Here is a 22598-nt window from a genome sequence, read left to right as displayed (position 1 = left end):
ATAAGATTAATGAGCCTTATGTTTGTCTGTTTTGCGCTCTGAAGAAGTCCACTTATTCAGAGCCTCCATTAGCTGGAGGAAGTCATTGGCCTGTCACTGCCTATGGCTAAGAAGATAATTGTTGATGTAAATTAGGGTCATAAAAAAGAACAACAGAATAGCCTTTTGACTTGCAAATTTATCATCATGGAAAGAAAATGATATAAATCAAATTCCTGGAAAATACTTTGGATGCATTTAACAGAATAAATTACTGAGTATCCATGACAACTAGAAAACTTGCATCTGCACACATGTATGCAGGTTCCAGGTTGCTACACTAACCATGCATGCATCTACTGTAGCTCATATAGTTGGGGTGTTGATCTCTTACAGCCTTTGGGGCCCATGAAGGAAGGTGGTCAATGTCAGAGTAGAAAAACTTTTTTTGTATGTAGATACATTAAGAACAAACTCTACCAGAAAGTCCTTCCCAACCATTCCAAATAGTGAATAAAAAATACTGCTTCTATTACAGTCAAGATTATTAAGAAACCTAATGTGAAGTGCATTCTCATACGTTCAATTCTTCTTCCCAGCTTGGTTAGACTTCCATTTTAAAAGTACACAGGGTTGCTTAAGTCCAAACAGGAGATAACTGATTATTCATGATATAAGGCATTAAACATGGTTCCTGAGCTAGGGTTGCTTAAGTCCAAACAGGAGATAACTGATTATTCATGATGTAAGGCATTAGACATGGTTCCTGAGCTAGAGAATTACAATGATGTTAAAATATTGGAACATAAGAGAGAAACACAGCCTATTTCCCGCTGGTGATTATTCAGCTAATCACAAGCGGAAGGGTAGAAGCAGGCTGAATTTACTCCACTCTTGGCTGTGTCAACAGTGCTGTGGAGGCCTCCAGAGCATTTTCTGTTTTTCATCCGTTCCCTGCTTAGAAAGTTTTGTCTTTTCAGCTAAAGCTGTACATTCGACATCAATTCAAAGGTGACTTGGTATGGAAAGATTGAGCTACAATGACAGCCAATGTGAAGTTTATTCTTAAGTGACCTAAACAAACGCAGCTACCAACACACCCCAGCCTCTTTTCTTGACTGCTCCACCAATAAACACAGGCCAGAAATGTGTCCTTCTACCCAGCGGTTGTATGAAGCATGGGCCAAGGCCTATGTGTGGGGGAGGAAGGCTGCGTGCTTGTGGAAAGCTGACTCAGCCATGATGGTGCACATTCCCATCAATCCCGCACCATGCTTGCTCAGCAATGGAGAGACAAACCTGAATGGTGAAGGGTGTGAGCTTCTTCTTGTTGATTGTTCTCTCGTCGATCGTGTCTGGCACTGACAGGTTGATCATTTTACTGGAAGAGAAACAATAAACTTAAAGAGAGCAGCCCTCTGCGTATCAGAGTCTGGTGGGAGTGGATTTAAATTCTAGCAGTACCTTAACTGGACATGTCAGCAATGCTTACTTAGCCCCAGTGAGAGTGAGTTGTGCCACTGTGGTTAGATCTGGACTCTGTGGGAACCGGCAACTTTCATGAAGCTATCCAAAGCAGTGAGTTAACAAGTGAAGGCCTCATTCATTCACCTGCGCAGCTAAAGCACCCGTTTCCCATAGAGGAGCGGTTCTCAACCTTCCTAACACTGCAACCCTTTGATACAGTTCCTCATGTTGTGCTGACCCCAATCATACAATTATTTTCATTGTAACCTCCTAACTGTAATTTTGCTACTGCTATGAATCATAATGTAACTATCCGATATGCAACCCCACAGGGGTCGGGACCCACAGGTTGAGAACTGATGCCTTAGACTATCATTGAATTCGAGATAGGTAACTAAAGAAACCTGTCCCCCCCCCCCCCGCCCTCCATGACTTTCTTAGCTTTGTAAATTGTCTCGACTGTGCAAGAGACTGTTGATATATTTCTGGGTTTGTATTATGTCTACATTTCCATTTGATGTCTGATCAATACCTTTAACTAAACATATAGTGGCTTATCCTATCAATCTGTAGTCATATTGATCAAGGTACAATAAATTTTTCTCACTTAAGTATCTAATACCTTGATCAGACATCTAGAGCAAGTGATTGTTGTTTATGAAAAACTGATTTTGTCTGAGTTATTGTTTGTTTAATCTTCAATAGGACAAACAAAGAATGATCTTAGCAACCTCTATTTTATGTAAAGAAAGGAAATGAAAATCCAGCCTCCAAAAGGAAGCCAGACATCATGGTACAGGCTCTTAATCTCAGCTACTCAGGAGGCTAAGGCCAGAGGATCCCAAGCCCAAGGCCTGTATGGGCTAGGGAATGGGTTCGAGGCCAGCCTGGCCACCTTCCTGAGACTCTATCTTGAAGTTGTCAAAAACAGCAAAAGGAAGTGTGGCTCAGTGGGTCCCTGCCCAGCATTGGGAAGCCCTGAGTTCGACCCCCTAGGAAAATACATCCAGAAGGAACAGAACCAGAAAAGTGTAAACAGTTTTACTTATTTATGTGCATGTGTGTGAGCCCTCCACTGCTGTGTCTCTCTTCTCCGGTCTATCCAGGGTAGGCCATGCTCAGATGAAGCAGAATGACACATACCCCAAAAGTAACTGCTCTGGCCTGGAATCACTGGGTCTTGGTTTATGCACAAGCTCATCTTTATACTTTGTGTCTCTTCTCTCTATGGAAACAACAGCACCTTTACGGATGGCACTACAATTAGCTTCTGAAGTTAAATTAGCTCTCCTGTACCCTGTCAAGTAGAGTCCATAAAAGTACCCCACACATGTAAGCATCAGAAGAATGGCTTACAGTAAACACACTCAGCTACTGATACTTAAAAAAAAAAAAAAAAAAAAAAAAAGGCGGGGGGGGGGGTGGGTAGTCCATGGAAATCAAGAAGGAACCTTCATTATTTACCAAAGAACTATGCCATCTCCCACAGCATTGAAGAGATCATCGGTGTTCGGGTTCATGGGGATGACATGTCGGCAGTCTGGGTCATTCTCCAGGGCTTTGTTTATCCAGTTGACAAAGGCATACTTTTCTTCCTCTACAAATAAAGAATTGGAGTGACTTACATGCAATATGAAAACCAGATAAGATGTTACCCACATGGACCTCACATTTTCATACCCAAGAGTAATACTCCAAGGCTACCCAGGCTACCATCTCATCACCTTGGATTGACTAGTTTTAAAAATCAGAGATCCCTTAAGAAGCAGGCACTGAATCTAGTAATAAAGATACAATTAAAGATTTAGAACAGAATGAAAAATGTACATTATATTTGGATAATTATAAATAATAAAATATTTTGTGTGGATGTAACTTAAATATAAATGTGGTTTGATATTTATAGGCTAAAACTCAAGATCCTGCCTGTGTAGCCCACTAATTTAAATGTATGTCACTGTAGTATCATTGGGCTTTTTACAGTTACAATGAAACGACTAGGAAGTGAAAATACCTGTGATAGAATTCTTCCTTTCTACAAGCAAAACTATACTGAGCTGATCTTAAAAGTCTTAGTAAAACCTGATGCTCTGCCTTCTTCCCTAGTACCATGTTTCATGACTGTCAATGAAAACACAAATGTCTCTCAGGGATTCTGAATTGCTGGAACTTGGTAAAGACTGCAAAATGAATTGTTATCCTGAAGATTCGTGATGCAGTTTGCCACAGTAAAGGCTTGAAAAGTTCCTAGATTTGAAAAGGCAAGGCTAGATAAGATTGAGTACGTTCAGAATCCTGCAAGCTACACCAGTAGGTGGTCTGATAGACAGGCCCACTGGTGCGATAGTGGTGCAAACATGATGGGAGTAACCATCCACTTTTGAAAACTTGGATCTAAGACCCACTTCATGAGATGGAACCCACACCTGGCACTGTTAAAGGAGCCAGGAACCTATGGCTGCTTAGGCCACAGGCTCTAGGAGAGAACACATTATTATTCTGCTAAATGGACATAGTATGACACCGAGTCTTAGGACATATTGCTACACCCACAGATTAGAGCATCTCTCAGTCCTAAGAGAAGCTGCCAGTAGATAACAACACGGAGACTCCTAACCAGTCAACTTGCAGAGAATCTGAGACTGTGGAATGCTCAGCCCTAAACAGGACATACAGATCACATCCTACCCTCAAAGGCTCAGGATCCTCTCAGAAGAGGGATGGAAAGATTGCAAGAGCCAGAGGTGGTTGCTAACATCGAGGAAACAGTGTGTACCATACACAACAGGGCAGTTGCACACATGAACACACAGTGATTATGATGGCAGGCACAAAACCTGAGCAAGCTGCAGCCAGACAAGAATCCCAGCATAAAGGGGGGAATGTGGCCATGAAATCCCACCACTGTCGGAGGAGAGGGAGGGTCCATTTTCTATAATGATGTGACAACCAGACACCAAGGCAGGGCCCATACCCAAGACTAACCAGGCAACACAGATTGGGCTCAATGGACAAAGAAAAAAGGAAGAAATCTCAAAACAGAGTGGGAAAGGATGGGAGGAGTTGGGGAAGAGGTGTGTATGTTCAAAATACATCATATAAAATTCCCAAAGAATAAAAATGTATTTTTAATAAAAAGAAGCTCAACTTTGTCTTGTCAACTGCAAGCGATGCTTATTTACAAACTTATCTTTAGTATTTACCCATCTTTTAGAAAACTGAAGTTTGGGAAATGTTGAGTAACTGCACCATTTGGGAGATCAGAAGCTTCATTAAGGCTGCTTTGTGTCAGCCTTTGGAATAAATATAAAGCTTCTCTTCCCAATCAATATTTCTTGGCCACTCAGCAGGCGTTAAGAATAATCATTATACTGAAGACAGTGACTCAAAGGGCCCATTTTGCCCATGAGATGTTTGAAGGAATTTTGGCAGCTTTCAAAGCATACTTGAAATGTAAATGAGATCGCTCAGTACAGGAAGTTCCTTGGGGCTGGCTCAGGGACTCCTGTGTCCTTCCTGTGCCTGGCACCGGCCCACTCCCATGTGGGAAAAGGGTTCCCATGCACCCAGGTGTGCTACCTCTTTGCTTTTATCTCTCTGGTTTGCAGACCAAAATTTGACTCTGTAACCCCAGAAACCCTGGGTCCTCTCTCCTTGTTTTACTCCCCTCCCATCTCAAGTCTCCACCGCTCTGCTGCTCCTCACCATCAGCACGGCTTACCTGAATAGGAGTGCTGGGTACCGACGCTGGACTGCTCCGAGGTGCCGCCAATGGCACAGATCCCTTCCTTTTTGTTGATGGCTTTCCGGAAGGTCTTGGCAACCTCGGTGCTCTTCAGACCATGGAAGACCTGCAAAAACATAAGGTTTTTGGTTCCTTTGGTTTCATTTTATTTCTTTGTTTGTTTGTTTCTGAGACAGGGTCTCTCTTTGTAACAGCCCTGGCTGGCCTGGATCTCACTCTGTAGACCAGGCTGGCCTTGAACTCACAGAGATCCTCCTGCCTCTGCCTCCCAAGTGCTATATCACCACAGCCCAGCTAATTTTTTTTTTGACAGGGTCTTGTTATGCAGTTTAGGCTGGCCTGGTACTCACTATGTAGCCCTAGCTATCCTTGAAATCAAAGCAAATCCTCCTGTCTTAGGTTCTAAGTGCAGGGATTACAGAGGTGGGCTACCACACCCAGCTAGATTAAGGCATTTTTAGAAATGCAAGCTATGGTCAAGAAAAGCATAAGGGTATAGACTATAATGAACCTGGAAAGAAAGGGTTGTCTCTCTGGATATTTGTTGACCCTGAGTTCAAGTTTCAAACGTATCACCTTGGACTCAGTATCACGCTCACCTTGATAAACTCATCAAAGCTGATCTTTCCATCTTGGTCCAGATCACCCGTGGCCATCAGGTTCTCTGTGATCTCTCTCACTCGGTACCCAGGCAGAGGCAGACAGGCAGCTTTGAACAAGTCATTCAGCTCATTACAGCTGATGTATCCATTGCCATCGGTATCTGTAACACAAAGATACAGTGAGGCTTTGGGGTAACTCAGGCACAGCCTTTAGAAAGGCAAGAGAAATAAGAGAATACCAAATGACAGGTGGGGCTGGAGGGAGATGACTAGTCCTGGGTTTCAGCCTGACCCAGATAGAGGCAAAAATCTGCCAGGAGGCTCACTGCTATTGGATCCAGACAATCACATCGCTTCCAACAACCATGATAAAAGACTCATAATTTCAAAGCAGAGGTTTCAGTGACATGATATTTAGAAACTCACACATGAACGCACACATAAAAGAGCGTATATGCAAGTTCATATGTATGTGAGTGCACGCATACAATGTGGAGGTCAGAGGGCAGCACTGTGTCAGAGGGCAGTGTTGGGTGTTGTTCCTCAGGAGCCATCTTGTTTTTCAAGACAGAGTTCTACTGAAGCCGGAACTCACCGACTGGCTAGAGTAGATGGCCAGTGAGCCCCAGAGATTCACCTGCCTCTGCCTTCCCAGGGCTAGGAATACAAGAAACTGCCACCATGCCAAGCATTTTATGTGGGAGCTGGGATCAAACCTGGGTCCTCGTGCTTGAGTGGCCGACACTTTCCTGGCCGAGCCATCTCTCTAGCCCCTTCTGCAATCTTTAGGAATTCTTATAGAAACGAAAAAGTAAACCACAAACTGACGATAAGGAGTAAAAGAATATTAAAATAGAGGAATCCAAATGAGAGCAGGCAAAATGTAAACAATGAAGGGAACATCTGCAGGAAAGGCCAGAGTCCAGGTCCCCCACTCTAACTAGGAAGGAAGTGTTTTTCTCAAGCACATCTTTCAAAATCAACTCTCCTGCGTCGTCAGCTTTCATAATGCTGTGACCCTTGAATACAGTTCCTCACGCTGTGGTGACCCCCAACCATAAAATCATTTTCGTTACTACTTCATAACAGTAATTTTGCTATTATTATTCTATAATCATAATATTAATATCTATGTTTTCCAATGGCCTTGGGTGACGCTGTGAAAGGGTCGAGGACCTCTGCTTCATGAGAATGGAAAAGGAGGTTCCAGGTCCACTCACCAACTTTGGCAAAGGCTTCTCTGAGCTCCATCATTTCTTCATCTGACACTGATCCTCTGGCCATTTTCCCTGCTCAGGTGACAGACCTAGAAGAAAGAGGACCCAGGAGTGAGCGCCGTAATTCTTACGACGTCTTCAGAACAAATCCTGTTCATTCGAGGAAGACACGTTCTTCCTCACCCTCCGTGACTTGTAGCCATCCTTCAAAATGTCCCAGCCTCTCATGTGGGGTCCTCGAAGACAGCTGTCTATAATTTCTTCCCTCCCCTGCATGGAGACAGCGTCTCACATGATGAGGAAGTGCTTATTTTTGGCCCTTGAATCGGGGCTGGCTTCAGGATTTCTGTGACCAGCAGAGGGTGGTGAAAAGGGACACCCAGGACTGGGAATTTCCACCTCTCTTACTTTGAAATGCTTATTCTTGGGCTACTCATCCTTCTTCCTGTTCTCATGAGGAAGCTAGTGAAGGAGAGCTACATACCAGCTCCTCATGAACTACTAACCATAGGGTTCACCCAGCAGCTGACCACTGTGGACCTTCTGGCCCATTTGAACTCTGAGCCGACATTACAAAGGACAGAGAAAGAGGTGGTAAGGTTACTATATTTTGGAGTAATTTACTACATAGAGATATACGATTCAAACATTTAACTTTTACGTATCTTTGTAAACATCATCATGATCTATCGGCCAAGTCAATAGAGATGCCTCATAAACTCAGAGTTCGATGCATAAGTTTGACCATACATAGTCAAGGATTAAGGAAGGAGGTGACCTTCTAAGAATTCATATATGAAAATCTGAAGCACATTTTACCTGTTTTCTCAGAAAAGCTTGTTGAGCAACTGGCTATCCCTGTGCATCACTGCTGCCCTCTAGTGGGCAGAAAGAGAACGAAACAGAAAACGGATGTCTTTCCCAAGCCCCTTGCTAATCCACACATGTTAACATACATCATGGAAGCCAGCCAGATGGGTTTCTTGTTGGCGAGGTTGTAAATGGTGCGAGAAGTCGGCAGATGAGATGTTTCTAACTACAATTTCATTTTGGCCATTGTAACAAAATCACCTATCTTAAAATGTCTTAAATTTGTGGGAAGGATACTATAAACCGACTTTTTTTATTTTTTAATTTTCACATAGTTCTGTGGCGCTGTATTTGTTCTCAATGATAACTGACACAAAAAAGCCAATGTTTTAACACTAAAACCTACAGGTCAAACTACACCACACTCAGCTTTGAAAGATCTGCATCCATTATCTACCAATATGAGTGGAATTTCCCAACCACACAATGACATGCAGTGACATGCAGTGGCTTCAAGCTTTTGTTACCCTAGGTAATCTTTTGTTAACAAAATTCTTACATGTAAAAGAAAATAAACAAGCACCCAAGACCACAAAAGTAAACAAATAAAACTAACAGCCCCAAGAGTGTTGTCTGAGATTAGAGTGTCCCCTGCCCTGTGTTCTTATCTCCTTGTCACCTTAGGCATCTGTGGGACTATCCCAGTGACCTGAGGCCACCTTCCCTCCATCCCCTCTCCATCTCCATCCCTCCTCTTACAACCACTTTTTCCAAAACTCACTTGAACCAAGTATCTCCAAGTCCAGGGAGAGTAAACCGAGATGCAGCAAGAGGACGCAGTGAGGAACGTCAGCAGTCAATGGATGCCTAAACCCTGTCTTGTTTGCTACAATTGGCTGAAAATCAAACCAGTTCTCTACAAGCTAACCCTAAAACAACTGCGGGCTCATAGCAAAAATCCTCACCAGCCATTAAGAAGAGGGCATTTGTGGGGTGCAGTAAATACCATATTTGATTGTCCCTTGATGACTCCAGTGTCACCAGCACGAGAATTTCCATTTTGTAGAGTACACAAGCTAATCTCAGCAACAGTCCAGCCTTCAATCCGCTCCCCTCCTCCTGCTGTCTACCTAGGCTCCACACCCTCACATTCCTGGTAGACACTCATTCTCTCCACTCGCTCATTGCTCAGCAATCACTCATTAAGTATCTCAAATAGCTAGCTAGCAGGAGATTTGAACTTCAACCTTGTGCGCCTCTCTGGGAATCGCAGAAGAGGAAGCTGGCACTTCTTTGTGTTACACATTCAAGGCTCCTGTTACAGGACAGTTGTTGTGACTTTACTAAATGATTATGACTGAGTTGGCTTGACTCTCCTTTTTACCAATACCACACACACACACACACACACACACACACACACACACACACCACACATACACACACAACACACACACACATACACACACACACACCACACACATACACACACACACACACACACACACACACACACACACACACACACATTCATAGCAGGGTCTCCCCATCACACTGTACCAATTCCTGGATGTCACAGCTGGTCTGGCTCTACACAGCTGGCAGGCCACACTTGTTAGACACCTTATACTTGGTTCATGGGTGTTCATCGTGTTCATGGGATGAGATAGGTTCTTACATTTGGCACATATTTTACAGATGCCTGCTATGAGCCAGGCCCTGCTCTTTATTTCAAGTGAAGCATGACCAGTTAGTTACCGAAAAGCATGGCACAAACACTAAGCATGTGGCAGGTAAACAGATCGTGGAATCCAAACCTCGCACTACGTTTGTGCAGAAGAGTGTCTATTGAACACTGTAAGAGACTCCTGAGATATTTTACATAAAAATAGGAATGTGATTGCATTGTGCCAAAACAGAGCCAAGGGGAATGGAGAGCTAGCCTAGCAGTTAAGAGCATGCACTACTCTTGCAGAGGACCTGGATTCAGTTCCCAGCACCCACATCAGGTAGTTCACCAATACCTGTAACTCCAACTCCAGGACACCCAATGTCCTCTGGCCTCACCTGTACAAATGTGGTGCACACCAACTCACACAGGAACACACATATGCAAAAATAAAAATACAAATAATTTTTAAAGAACAGAGCCATAGAAGCAACAGAAGAATCATAGCATTGGGTTAAAAAAGAAAATCTAAAAGAACTTCTAGAGATCATGGTATAGCAGAGTAAAAATATTTCAGCATAAATAACGCATGTCTCCCCAGATTGCATGGCTCATCCAAACTAAGACCTTAAAAGGAAATATTGGTTATCTTAAAACACAGCATGTTGGTCAGGAACCAACACCTACTGTAACACCTAATAATATTCTCGTGGGAGGCTTATAAGTGAGAGGATAAACTTGGAGATGCGAGAACAACTTCATGTTAAAAATGCTCACTTCTCAGTGACTCCATGGCTTTATGCAGTGTACAAAGTGGATTGAGGGGAGGTCAGTGTTGACAGCTGAAGCTGCTGTGACCACTGCAGGCTGTTGTGGGGCCTAGACTTGAACAGATTGCCTTGTCTCTTTTCCCTTCACACTGAGCTTCAGGACCTAAGAGCACAACCCCACTATTAGAGACAGGGGAGCATCAGAGGGTGATTACAGTGTCCTGATGTATACATGAGGAAACTGACATGTAACCACGGGAAATGCTTTGTCTGTGCAGATGCTCAAAGGCCATGCCTGCCTGGTGCTCCCAATGCAGAGAAGAGGAGAGAGGGTGAAGCTACCTCTAAAAGGATAAGCAAAGTCCTTGACTGAGAGGAGGCCCTTCAACTAAGTGAACTGATGGGGTGTACAAAAGACAGTGCTTCCGAACAGTGGGACGGGACATGATTAATGTAAGAACCTGCAGACCAGCCACATCTAAGAAGGTCATCGTGGGCAGTAGCCTCGAAGTTTAGATGTTTTACATAGCTTGTGTGTTTGCCTGAGGGGACTGTGCCCATTTTTATTCATGCACGTTTGAAGGGGTGGGATGTCTTATCACCTATTAGGCAGGCCCCTAGGGGAGTTGTCACTTTGCAAACTCGCACCATAGAGGCAGCAGTAATGGGTCATGCATGCTATGGCATCTGGAGCCCAAAAGGGCGACTGAAGAAATAATGTGTCTTCCGGGCCATGAATGAGTACTTTCAACTCAGCCTTACAGACCCTGCACTGAGTACGGCCTAAATGATTAATTTCTTTTTGGTGCTAGGGTTTGGTTTATATATGTCAATCATGCGCTCTACCACTGAGCTGAATCCCCAGCCCCCCCCCCACACCACTGCCCTCCCTTTTGGTAAAACATTTAACTGCATTTTATTTAGTGTGGTGGTGGAGGTGTATGTGTGTGGGTGTAGGTGTGCCACATCGAACATGCAGAGGTCAAAGGACACCCTGAAGGAGTGGTTACTCTCTTTCTGCCATGTGGGACCCGGGGATCAAACCCAGATAGGGAGACTGAGCCTACAGCACCTTTACCTGCTGAGGCATCTCAGCAGCCCACGTGTCCCTTTCTGATGACTGCATCATCTGATGGTGTCCTGCCAGGAACCATTTTAATCAGCAGTCAGTTCAGGAACTTCATTTATGAATCACTACCCAAATCAGATCTAAGACGACAAATCTCAAATCATTTATCTGGGTCACGTCCTGCTGTTCGTCTTCCTGTGAGCGTTTCAGCTCTTTAGATCAATCGCTGCAGAATCCCAAGACATTTGGCTAAAAAGACGACTAGCTTTTCATTTTCTTTCTTTCTTGTTTTTTAATGTTTAAGACTATCCTTTAGCTCAAGTAACTCCCAAGCCGCAAAAGCGACAGGGTCTGCTCCTTCTTTAAAGACGGCCTGGTTTGTGTCTCTGCTTGCAGATGCACTGTGTTCCCCAGGTGGGTCATGGCCAGGGATTCTGAGAATGAGTTGTTACCAAAGGACTTGACTCAGGTTTCCTGACGTCTGAATGTAGAAGCCATCTGTGGGAGTTTACCACAGAACACAGCGCTGAGGGATTTATGGAAGAAAACAGTTCCTCTACGTGAGTATGCACTTGGGAGCAGAAATCTCTCAGTTTCAGAGGTGATCATGGAAACAGCAGAAGAGGAGCGAGTGGCCTGTCCTGATACTCACACCCACTCTGGGTTCATCAGTGTTGAGGTTAGGGACAGCGACGACCAGTTATCAACCTGCTAGAGAGGCGGAGGGCATCTGTCACCCAGTATCACTTGACCAAGGAACTCTTCTGACCGCGTCCCACTTTTCCTGCAACTTGACTCTGTAGTTACAGGAAAACTGGAGACGCCTGACGCTTAGTCCCAGCTGCATCTCAGCAACCTCAGGACATCCGCAGGGAAAACTACAAAACATCCAGACACCCCTGTGAACCGTGAATAATCGGAAACACGCCATCTGAGCAACACGGACAGTACCGGATTCAGTGTCAGCTTAAGATGACTACGGAATGAAGCAAAATGTCACAAGATCCTGTGGCAAAAAGAAAACACTCTGTAGTTTCAAACTGGGGAAAAAAAAAAAAAGGTTGCTTTTGCCTGCTCTTTCTGTTTCACAGGGACATTTTTGGGACAGCCAACGAAGAAGATACAGCAACCTACTCTATGTCCTTGGATTCCAATTCTGTATGCCTACCTTTCATCTAAAGGATGCCACTGAAAATACAGTTTTAAAATGACTACTTTTTTTTTTCCCCTTTTTTTTAAACAACTCAATTGTAAGTGTTGGAGAAATGTCTCGGTGGTTAAGAGCACTGGCTGGTCTTGCAGAGCACCTGGCTTTAAGTTCCAGCACCCACCACTGTCTGTGACCCCAGTTCTAGGAACTGCAACTCCCTCTTCTGACTTCCACAGGCACCATGCACACAATTTGTGCACAGACATCCATGCAGGCAAAACACCCAAACACAGTCTCCCTACCCCCACCCCCATACACAAAGAATTCAATTACAAATGGCCCCAAATATAAATGGGCACTTAGAGGGACTTTTAACAAAGCCTTCTATCAAGTTAAACCTCAAATGTGACTTTCTTTTTCTTCTTTCTTTCTGCAAAAGCACCAGTTCCCTGCAGGCTGCTCCAGGGCACAGAATCCTTTCTCTGCAGCCTATAACCTACAGGCCTCAGGGAAGAAGACAGAGGCCTGTGTAAACACTACTGGGAAGCAGATCACGGCACTCTCACCTGCTCCCCGTGGTGGGCTCTAAAAGCCTCCATAGGCTGGCCTTAGGGGCTTCTGATGCCATCTGGACAGAACCAGGCACACAAGTCCCAGCCCTAACTCAAGAGACCATATTGCCTCACCCATCCTTCCCAGTACATCACCAAAACCTCTGCTCTCTACCAATGTCCCCAAACCAAGCTTTGGAGGCAACGGGGATACGCCGGGCTGGAGTTTGAGGACACTTTAGTGTCTGGGCACCACCTTGCTAGGCAAGATGCATGGGAGCCTAGGGAAGGCACTAGCCTCTTGGAAACCCACCCTACTTTTCATCTTGCAGTCTAGCACAAGGACTTTTCAGAACCACACTTCTCCCCATTGAAAACTCAGGGCATGCCAAATACATTCGTTCAAAGAATTGATATCTATCAGTATACTGCTATCAATACACTGAATACCAAACACCATTCACCCTACTGAGATGTTCCTTCCTGTACAAAGCTCTGCTCTTGTTGCTGGGAGATGCAGGAAGAAGTACAGGAATGGAGGACCCAAAACTAGGGTTTGATGAAGCCCCAAGTTAAATGTCAAGTTTTGAATGTAACACATAGATGGTGGTAAATGTAATGCAACATGGTTAACACAATGAGGTTTTCCTGGAGCTCATGAGCAAATGAGTGAAAAGGTTAAGCATATATCACTGAGAATGAAAAAAAAAAAGACTAGCTAAGAGTAATAAACACAGATGCCTATCTCAAATTAAAATAGCACGCCAGGACATGGACAGATGAGCCTAGCACTCAGGACACTGAAACAAGGAAGATCTCCGTGAATTTGAAGCCAGCCTTTGTTACAGGGTGAGTTAGGCCAACCTGGACTACCCTTTCTCAAAATACAGAAATACAGATACAAATAAATAAAAATATCAAATACCCAAACCAGCTCGTACAATTCACTAAATGAGTAAGTTCATCAAAGTAATGGCCAGGGACTGAGGGAAAGTTCTGTCCAGGCTCTCATGACGAGACCCTGCCTTCCTCCTGTGTAACATCAACCTCCAGCTTGTTCTCTGGCCTCGGGTTCTTCATCCATAAATTGAGAAAGGTAGTCCCTTCTATGTGAAAAGTTTCAAGATCCCACTCAGTGGCTGACCAGGGAACATGCAGATCAGAGGCAAGCTTGCAGAGAATAACAAAGCTGGTGTGAAAGCAACTGGTATGGGTGCCCTCTGGAGCAGGCTGTGCCCCAGAGGTGTCTCTTAAGATGTGAGCGCGTGGGGGAGGGGACCTGGCTCTTAGGGGCCAGTCACTGTCCCTGCTCTTACCTCATCAGCACACAGAATCGTCCCAGATGTATCTCCTCATGGACCACAGGCAGATGCCCCTGCTCAGCTGCCCAGTGGAGCAGTTGAGAGCAGGAGAGCTGTCAAAGTGGCCTGTGGGACCTATTTTCTGGGATGGCATCACATGCAGTTAAAGACAAGCTGATCCAGTTCATTCCTAGCTTCTAGGCAAGACAGTGCACAGACTGTCCCAGAAAGAGAGCCATCTAGTATTTTCTTTAAAAAGACCCAAATAAGGAAATTCTATCACCTCTCCGGTGTCTCATAGCCATGCCTTGTAACCTAAATCTTTTCTGATACGATTACAGTTGCTCCTTTCTTGGGCTAATCTCAGAGGGAACTACGGGGGCGGTTCAATTCATAAATCTCCCACCCTGGAGATGTCTTATTGTTTTTTGATTTTGGTTTAGGAGTTTATTTTCCAACCTTTAAATTAATTGGCTTGGCGAGTTTTCTGCTGAGTTTGTACCAACATCCTTAACCAGTGAACGTGGGGATACCCAATTTGTAGGACAGCCATTATAAAGAGCAGGGAGATCTTCCTGAAGTGGTTAAAAACTGAACTGTTATGTGGTCTAGCTACCCCACTATTGGGTATTTAGCCAAAGGAAAGAAACAAAAACAAAACAAACAAACAAAACCCAAATATTAGGTTAAGAGATAGGCATCCCCCGTGTTACGGCAGCACTGTTCTTGATGGCCAAGAAATGCCAGATATGGTGCCATACACTGTAAGTTTAGTACCTGGGAGGCTGAGGCAGGAGGATGGTAAGTTGAAGGCCAGCCTGGGCAACATAGTGAGGTGTTGTCTCAAAGAAAAAAAAAATGGAAAAGAAATGGAAACAATCTAAATGTCTATTAATTGATAACTGGATAAAGACAATGTTGTACAAATGTGATAAGTAGTATAGACACAGTGAAATTTACTCTCTTTAAAAAAAAATAGGAAGAAAACATCTGTCAGTGCAAGAATATAGATGACTCTGAAGACAGCCAGAGAAAAGCAAATACTACCTTATCTCACTAATAAGTAGAATATTTTTTAAAAGTTGAGCGTAAAACAGTGGCCACCAGAGGCTTAAGTGGCTGGTTGGTGGTGGGTCCAACAAATATACTGTTACGATTGCATGGATGAATAAGCTCAGGGTGGTGGTGGGTAACATGGTGACTATAGTTGATGACAGTGTGCCTCATTCTAGGAAATGCTAAGAAGTGGACAGAAAGGGTTGACTGCATTAAAAGTAACTATGAGGTAACACACTCATTTAACAATTTCTATATAGTGCATATATATTTCAAAGACTATATTGCACATGAGAAATACATATTATTTCATGTGTCAATTAAAAATCAATTTTGAGGAAAGCATTTAGAAAACAAACAAACAAAAAAGCATCCAGAAAACAATAGTGCATATGTGTGTGTGTGTGTGTGTGTGTGCATAAAACAGTATATATAAACAAAATATTTTTTAAAAAGCCCATCTATTTAGAGTCATGTAAACTAAGTGATGGGCGCAAGGGGAGTCTTCATAATATCTCTGCAATGTTTCTTTAACTCTAAAAGTAGCCAAGACAGTTTATGTAAAGAAAAAAATCACAGAATCAGAATGTAGTGGAGTGTTTACTTGAATGTAATTTGCACATCATCAACTGGGCTATAAAACTCTGGTTTTATATTCTCTGGCAATTCTAAATGTGTCCCACTAAGCAAACTCATCAATCAGTTATCCCTTCAACTGACATCCACCAAATATCTGCCTCACCCAAGGGCCTGGGTTAGATGCAGAGAATACAAAAATGGGATGTAGCTTGTTTAGTAAGGAAGACATACACCACCCAATATAGCATCCAGGAGGGCCTCTTAGAGTCACAGGAAGAATTTGTTCCACCCCTGGAGAGAAATAAAGACAGTCCTAGAGGAAGACACCTAGTACTACAATTCGAATGTATCCTCCTCCAACGTCATGTGTTAAAGACCGAACTGGATTGTAGCGGTGTTAGAGAGGGGGCGAATGACAGTGTTTGGCACAGAGTCCTCATTGGCCATTTACTGTCAATATGGCAGGTGTTCCTTTCTGGTAGAAGAGAGTTGACCCACTCTCACCCTTCCTTGCCTGTGCTTTCTCGCCTTCTGCCTGCTACCATGGGATGACAAAGAGGAACTAACTAGATGTAGCCCTTCAACTGTGGACTCCCCAGCCTCTCAAACAAAGAAATAAATCTCTCTGCTTTTATCCTCTGCCCAGCCTCAGGCGTGTGGCCACAGTGGCACGAAATGAACGTTTAGAGTCTACAGAAGAGTAGGAGAGTTCTCCATGGTCAGTCAGCCTTTCCCCTCTCTTCTGCACTCTTTAACCCAGAGCCTCTAGAGAGGCCTCGTCATTTAGAGTCAGAAAACTGCAGCTAAATGACATGGAAGACCTGGAAATAACATAGCAGCTCACGATTGCTGAATGCTTTACATGCATCATGATTCTCAGATCTCACCACTGAGCATTATTGAAGTTAAGTGACCAGCTTAAGGTCATGTAGCTGCGAACTGGGGAAGGCTCTTTCCTTTCCAAGGGCCCTGGCTACTGGATTTCTACTTCTGTTCTCTGCCCTTCCTCAGGGTGACCCAAAAGGAAACTCCAAAAGTGTTGTGTTAGATTGTACTCATACAAACTCAGGGCTAGACCTCTCTAAATGTCTCTTCTCTCAAGTTCCTCTACATCTTAAAGGGAGTGTTAGGATGAGTGAGCAAGGCTACCACCAGGGTTGGTCCTTCCTGCCTGTGTCCCCATGGCTCCTGTGGAGAAAGGTTCCGGTATTTGGGAGACCTGCAAACATGGGTTATCCTCACTATTGTTTTATGAAGCAGAGTCTTGTCTTGGGTACTAAAAATAAAAGCTGCCTTCAGGGACACACAGTCAAGTGAAGGAGAGTCACCATGTGTGAAAAACTACACTGTCCTGAGTAGTTTAAAGATGATGTCATTGCAGTGCTGTGAGATCACAGAGAAGGAAACCTGGGATTCTGCCTGGGAATAGGGGAAGAGGGGACCGGCCAGGTAGAGGAAGGGGATGGGAGAAGACAAGATGGTAAGAGGGAAATGAGAAGGAGGAGACAGGAGGGGCAGGGATGGGAAAGAGAGATGGGGTAAGGAAAGAAAGGGAAGGCTTTCCAGGGAAGGCGATGTGGAACTAAGTCTTAGGGACTCACTACGGGGTGTTTCCTGTAAGATGGAAACAACCCTGCAAAATGAAAGGCAAGCAAAAACATGCAGAGATTGCTGCTGCTGGCTCAGCATGGCTGAAGTTAGGGACAGGGATGCTGAACCCTGCAAAAAGGAGGCATGGGAGTGGGAGTCTCTTCTTTCTAGGAGGGAAATGCCAGTGACCCGGGCTATCTGGCAATGCTCACTAATTCCACCCACTCAGTGCAGGTAACAGGATGCTTCTTCCCCCTAGAATGATTTCCTTGGTTTATGTGTGCTCGCTTCCTCCTCAGAACATGGTTTCTGAGAAAACACTGCAGGAAAAAGAAGGAACCAGAACTGGGAAAATGGGGCCCTCAAGAGCAGAGAAGTGAGTCAGTTGCTAGGCTGATAGAGAGAAGTAGACTGGCCCAAATCTTAGTTTGGTCCCACCAAGTTGTGGGGAAAACCATCAATAAGAATTTGACAACCTAATGATTTTGGGGGAAAAAAAACCCAAGTCTTGAGATACACAGTAAAAGAAACAAGGCAGGAGTGGGAGGAAAGGGTAGACGTTAGAAGAAAATGCAAAGATCAGAACGTTTACAAACTTATCTTAGGGAATGGAGTTACTTTCTAGTCTACGTGTAAAAAGTATTACAGTTAACACCCGGAAGTCACACTTGATTGTGTATACGCTGTGTGCGCTGTGTGGGTGTAAATCTAGGTTTTACACCATGGTCTATCTCCAAAAGAGCTGTATGTGCCTTGTTTGGGCTCTATGTGAGTTCCCAGCTCACAGTCTTAGGAGTCCCACTGATGGTACAGACCCGGCCGGTGGTACCAGCAGCTGTCAGCACTGATAGTAACAAACCTTATTTCAAGGGTGTCTGAGCCCTGACTTGCCTGTGATACCGACAGTGGAAAGTACCTTTTACCCATTGAGGAAGTGTGGCCAGACTTGGAAAATACACAGTAATGTTAAGAAAAGCCCAACCACATCCACCATAACCCATGAGAAGTGAGAGCACTTTGGGCGCCTGAGTTAAAGGCCCTTGACGGTCCTCCCCTTGGGAACACCAAGTGTTAGGACAAGTTCTATTGGCCTGCACTCCAGCTCCCCTGCTTGGTTGCCCCCTAACTCTCCAGGTGCTTTCTATATTCTAGTTTGAGCCGAAAACCAGGGACCGAATTTGTAGATTAGCAATAGCAACAGAAACTTCGATTTATTCTTAATAGTGTGACCTCATTCTCAATGGGCTCAATGGAGCTGTTCCTGTAGATTTTCTGATGACAAGGTCCATTACACACACACACACACACACACACACACACACACACACACACACACACATATATATATATATATATATATATATATATATATAGAGAGAGAGAGAGAGAGAGAGAGAGAGAGAGAGAGGTCACAGGTGGTTGGCAAATAATTACTAATACCAATTTATGATGGGACATTACTTTCATCAAAATTTTAAGTGCCACAAGAGGGAAATTTCAGTGGCTACACAATGTGTCTAATACTTTCAAAACTGTTAGACTTTATGTCATAAACCCTCCAGCACATATTTGCTTGCTAAACCAGAAGACCCAACACACAGCTGGGATCTCTAACTGATAGAAAATGTGGCATGAGGAACAATCATTCAATCTCAATTCCAGACAGGAACACTGAAGGCTTATTATTATTATTATTATTATTATTATTATTATTATTATTAGTCATGGTAGAGGACACAGAGTTTCGATATGTAGACTAGGGCAGACTCCTGATTCTCCAACCTTAGGCAGGCTCCGAGTGTTGGGATGATAGGCATGCACCACTATGCCTGACTACACTGTAGTTTATTTAAGATTGATTTATTTTTATTTAATGTGTATCAGTATTTATGTCTGCATGTATGTGTATATACCATGTGATGCTTGGTACCGGAGGAGGCCAAAGGAGGTCATCAGATTTCCTGGAACTGGAGTTACAAAGTGTTTTGAGCTGTCTTGTGGGTGCTGGGAACTGGAACTAGGTCCTTTGCAAGAGCAGCAGGTACTCTTAACCTCTGATCCATCTCTCCATTCCTCAACAATGTAGTTTAAATAAACATAGTTTGCACTTTTAAGAAATTATGCACTTAAAATAGAAGAGGTAACTGTGAATCTGGACTCTATCAGCTACTGTTATGACCTGTGCATAAATCACTTATGAAACACTCCCTAAGCCCTACAAAATAAGGAGACAATAATACCAACTATACATAGCTATTTGAGGAAATAAAATAGCAACTGTATTTCAAATGCTTAGAAACTTGAATTGCCTATCAACTGTAGCGGTGATCAACGCAGCTATACCCACAGATGCAATACAGAAAAATGGTGGAGCATAATGGATCCAAGGACATGGAAACAGACAGTAGCTGCTTCCATCTACAGATAAGAAATTGGCCTCAGAGATTGCTGAGTGTCTGATGTGGTCAAAGCCAGAATAGGAATCCAAATCTGTGTCCATTTACTCACTTTCTACACACTGTACACGCGCTACCTGTCTTTTCCATGAGCAGAGACTACAAGCTCTGCTTTGAAAATCAGTGAAATGTTTACAAGTTTCTAAAACACAGACATCTGTACAAACTTGGAGGGAGAATCAAGGCCCTGAAAGCACGGTCAAAGGCACTTGATCATCAGCAGAGAGCCACGACGTCCCACCTGTCATTCTCAGTGGCCAGTGGAAAGAAACTACTAGTGATGTTTTGATGAAATGGCTCCACATAAAAGACAGTGAGGCAGGGGGACATCCAAAAAGTTTCCATGGTGCTTACCACCCTCCATCATTCCAAAGAGGAAATTTAAAAAAATATTTACCAGCCATTAGAAATGGCATGGACAGCTCAATTCAGTTTGAGGATGAAGAAGGGTACTCATCAATGAAAAACTACAGACATTTTCACCCTTACGTTCTGTTGGTACCTGTTACCTCAGTTTCTCCATAAGGAATTCATATCACCCTTGTCCTCCCTTGGGCAAACGTAATTGTTAGGATTTGAGTGGGGTAACTTACAAATGAAGGTATAGGTAAGTTGTAGGGTCTGGCAAAGGTATGGCACATCCTGGCAGTGTTCTCTGGAGAACTCTGCTCAGTCTACCTCCAGTGTCCAGGGTCCGGGCACCAAGAGCTCCCTCTCCTTTGATCCTGGGTCTTCAGCATCCTCTCTCAGCCCCGCCTTGTAGGTGTGATGGTTACCGAAGCCTCAATGGGGTTGGAACTTCCAGGCCAAGGCTGGAATGGCTGGCTACCCACTACAGTAACCCCTAGAGGATGAGTCAAAACAGACCTCTCCGCCCTTAAGTTGCCCTTCTCAGTCACTTAGTCACAGTTTTGAAAGAACAGAAATACAGACAGCACATCCCATATCCAAACCACCTGGGACTGGGAGTGTTGCAGACTCCAGAGTTTTGCAGACCTAGGGATATTTTCACAGCGCCCAGCCAAACACCTGAAATCTGAACTATTCCAGAATCCGAAACTTCCTGAGAATTATATCAGCAGCCAAAAAGTTTTGACTCTCAGAGCATTTGGATCTCAGATGTTTCCTTCAGGCAGCTCAGCTACTGTGAGCTCAGGCTGCCAAGGAGCTAAAGGACCCAACTTTAGAGAGTTCGCTTGTAGTGAACAGGACAGTGACTCACACTGTTGGAAATTCTGCCTGAGCAATGGTACCTAGGGCAATACACAGCTATCAGCAAATATTTTCAGGTGGCTCCTCACCTCACTGATTCGGAGACACACCCTGGATAGATTCTAATGTGACTGCTGGAATAAGGAAGCAAAATGCAGGTTATTAAATACCAGGTAGTTATTTCATTAGGCCACTTCCCTCTGAAAAGTGTAAGCAGAGGAAAAACTGAAAACAAGTCATCTGGGGGACTGCAATACCTGTGCCTAAATAACCTGGTGACTGCAATTCCTGTGCCTAACTAGCCTGGTGACTGCAATTCCTGTGCATAACTAACCTGGTGACTGCAATTCCTGTGCCTAACTAACCTGGTAGCTGAAAGTGGTACCTCAGTTTCTCCACTGTGGGGGCACCAACCTCTGATTTCCATACATGTTCATCAAGAGAGAGTGGGGGGTAAGGTGGGTCCCTGTAACTTGTGCTCAACTAAACTAAGAATCAACGCTGCAACCACAGAGCCATGACTTTGCTGGTTCCTCAATTTAACATTTTAGCTTTTCCTTCCTGGGGGGTGGGGCACTGGCCATATTTGAGACACCGCCTTTGCACAGCTCGTAAGTGGGACTGGCACAGCCCCAGCTCTGAAACGGCGGACAACGTATTTTAACGCACCAAGTGGGTCACTTTCAACTTCTGCTCTCCTGCTCAACAGTTAAAACCATCTTCCATGGGTAACCAGTCTTTAGAACACCTATATTCGGCAATTACTGCGTAATTCTCCGCATATGCACTCGGGTGTACAAATTAATTTACATGCGACTGTCAGTCAGCACACTAGGAAAATGTGAATGCCACTTGCCTGAAGTTATTCCTAACTTCTAAGACTTTCCCGGGACTTTAAGGTAAAAGATCATGTTGCATGGCCTGTGCGGGGTAAACGCCAACTACAGTCACATGCACGGGACTGAGCACGTGGTGGTGATAGGGACAAGCGTAGTCTCTAATAAAGCAACCACGCCACAGCTGCACTTCTTCGGGGAAACTTACAACCATCTGAGCTCAACGTTAGCACTTCAGCACATGCTCGCTCGCACGATAGTTTGCTGTTTGTTCCTGGGACTGTCTCTGGAATCCAAGAATTGATACAGCACTCCTCCGATTAAAGAGAATTCAACCAAATACATGCAAATGCACAAACCTGTTGTCAAATATGGAGGTGATGCCAGCACTCCCCTCACAGGGCTGCAGTGGTAACTAATGCTTTCTTACAGTCAAAGCCCTTAGAGAAACGCACAGTTGAAGGCGACAAGGGTGCATTAGCTGTTATTAATTGAGGTGGTAATTGAGATCCCTCCTCGCCGCCCCTCCCTTTGGTGCT

General features: G+C 44.2%; 1 protein-coding gene across 3 annotated transcripts in view; it reads right to left on the bottom strand.

Moving 5' to 3' along the window:
- Lcp1 (lymphocyte cytosolic protein 1) overlaps nucleotides 1–22598 on the bottom strand; it is a 98571-nt gene that overhangs the window by 28868 nt on the left and 47105 nt on the right. For all 3 annotated transcript variants that reach the window (XM_036199961.1, XM_036199963.1, XM_036199962.1), the window contains 5 exons: nucleotides 7014–7099; nucleotides 5791–5954; nucleotides 5168–5297; nucleotides 2911–3043; nucleotides 1279–1360 (listed from right to left, as the gene is read on the bottom strand). In XM_036199961.1, coding sequence (XP_036055854.1) covers nucleotides 1279–1360; nucleotides 2911–3043; nucleotides 5168–5297; nucleotides 5791–5954; nucleotides 7014–7077 — 573 coding nt within the window. In that variant the 5' untranslated portion in view covers nucleotides 7078–7099. The remainder of the gene's footprint in view (nucleotides 1–1278; nucleotides 1361–2910; nucleotides 3044–5167; nucleotides 5298–5790; nucleotides 5955–7013; nucleotides 7100–22598) is intronic.

This window comes from Onychomys torridus, chromosome 9, assembly GCF_903995425.1.
Source record: "Onychomys torridus chromosome 9, mOncTor1.1, whole genome shotgun sequence".
NCBI classification, from domain to species: domain Eukaryota; kingdom Metazoa; phylum Chordata; class Mammalia; order Rodentia; family Cricetidae; genus Onychomys; species Onychomys torridus.
The sequence above is the reverse complement of the archived record's forward strand: the minus strand, read 5'-3'. Positions and strand labels throughout refer to the sequence as shown.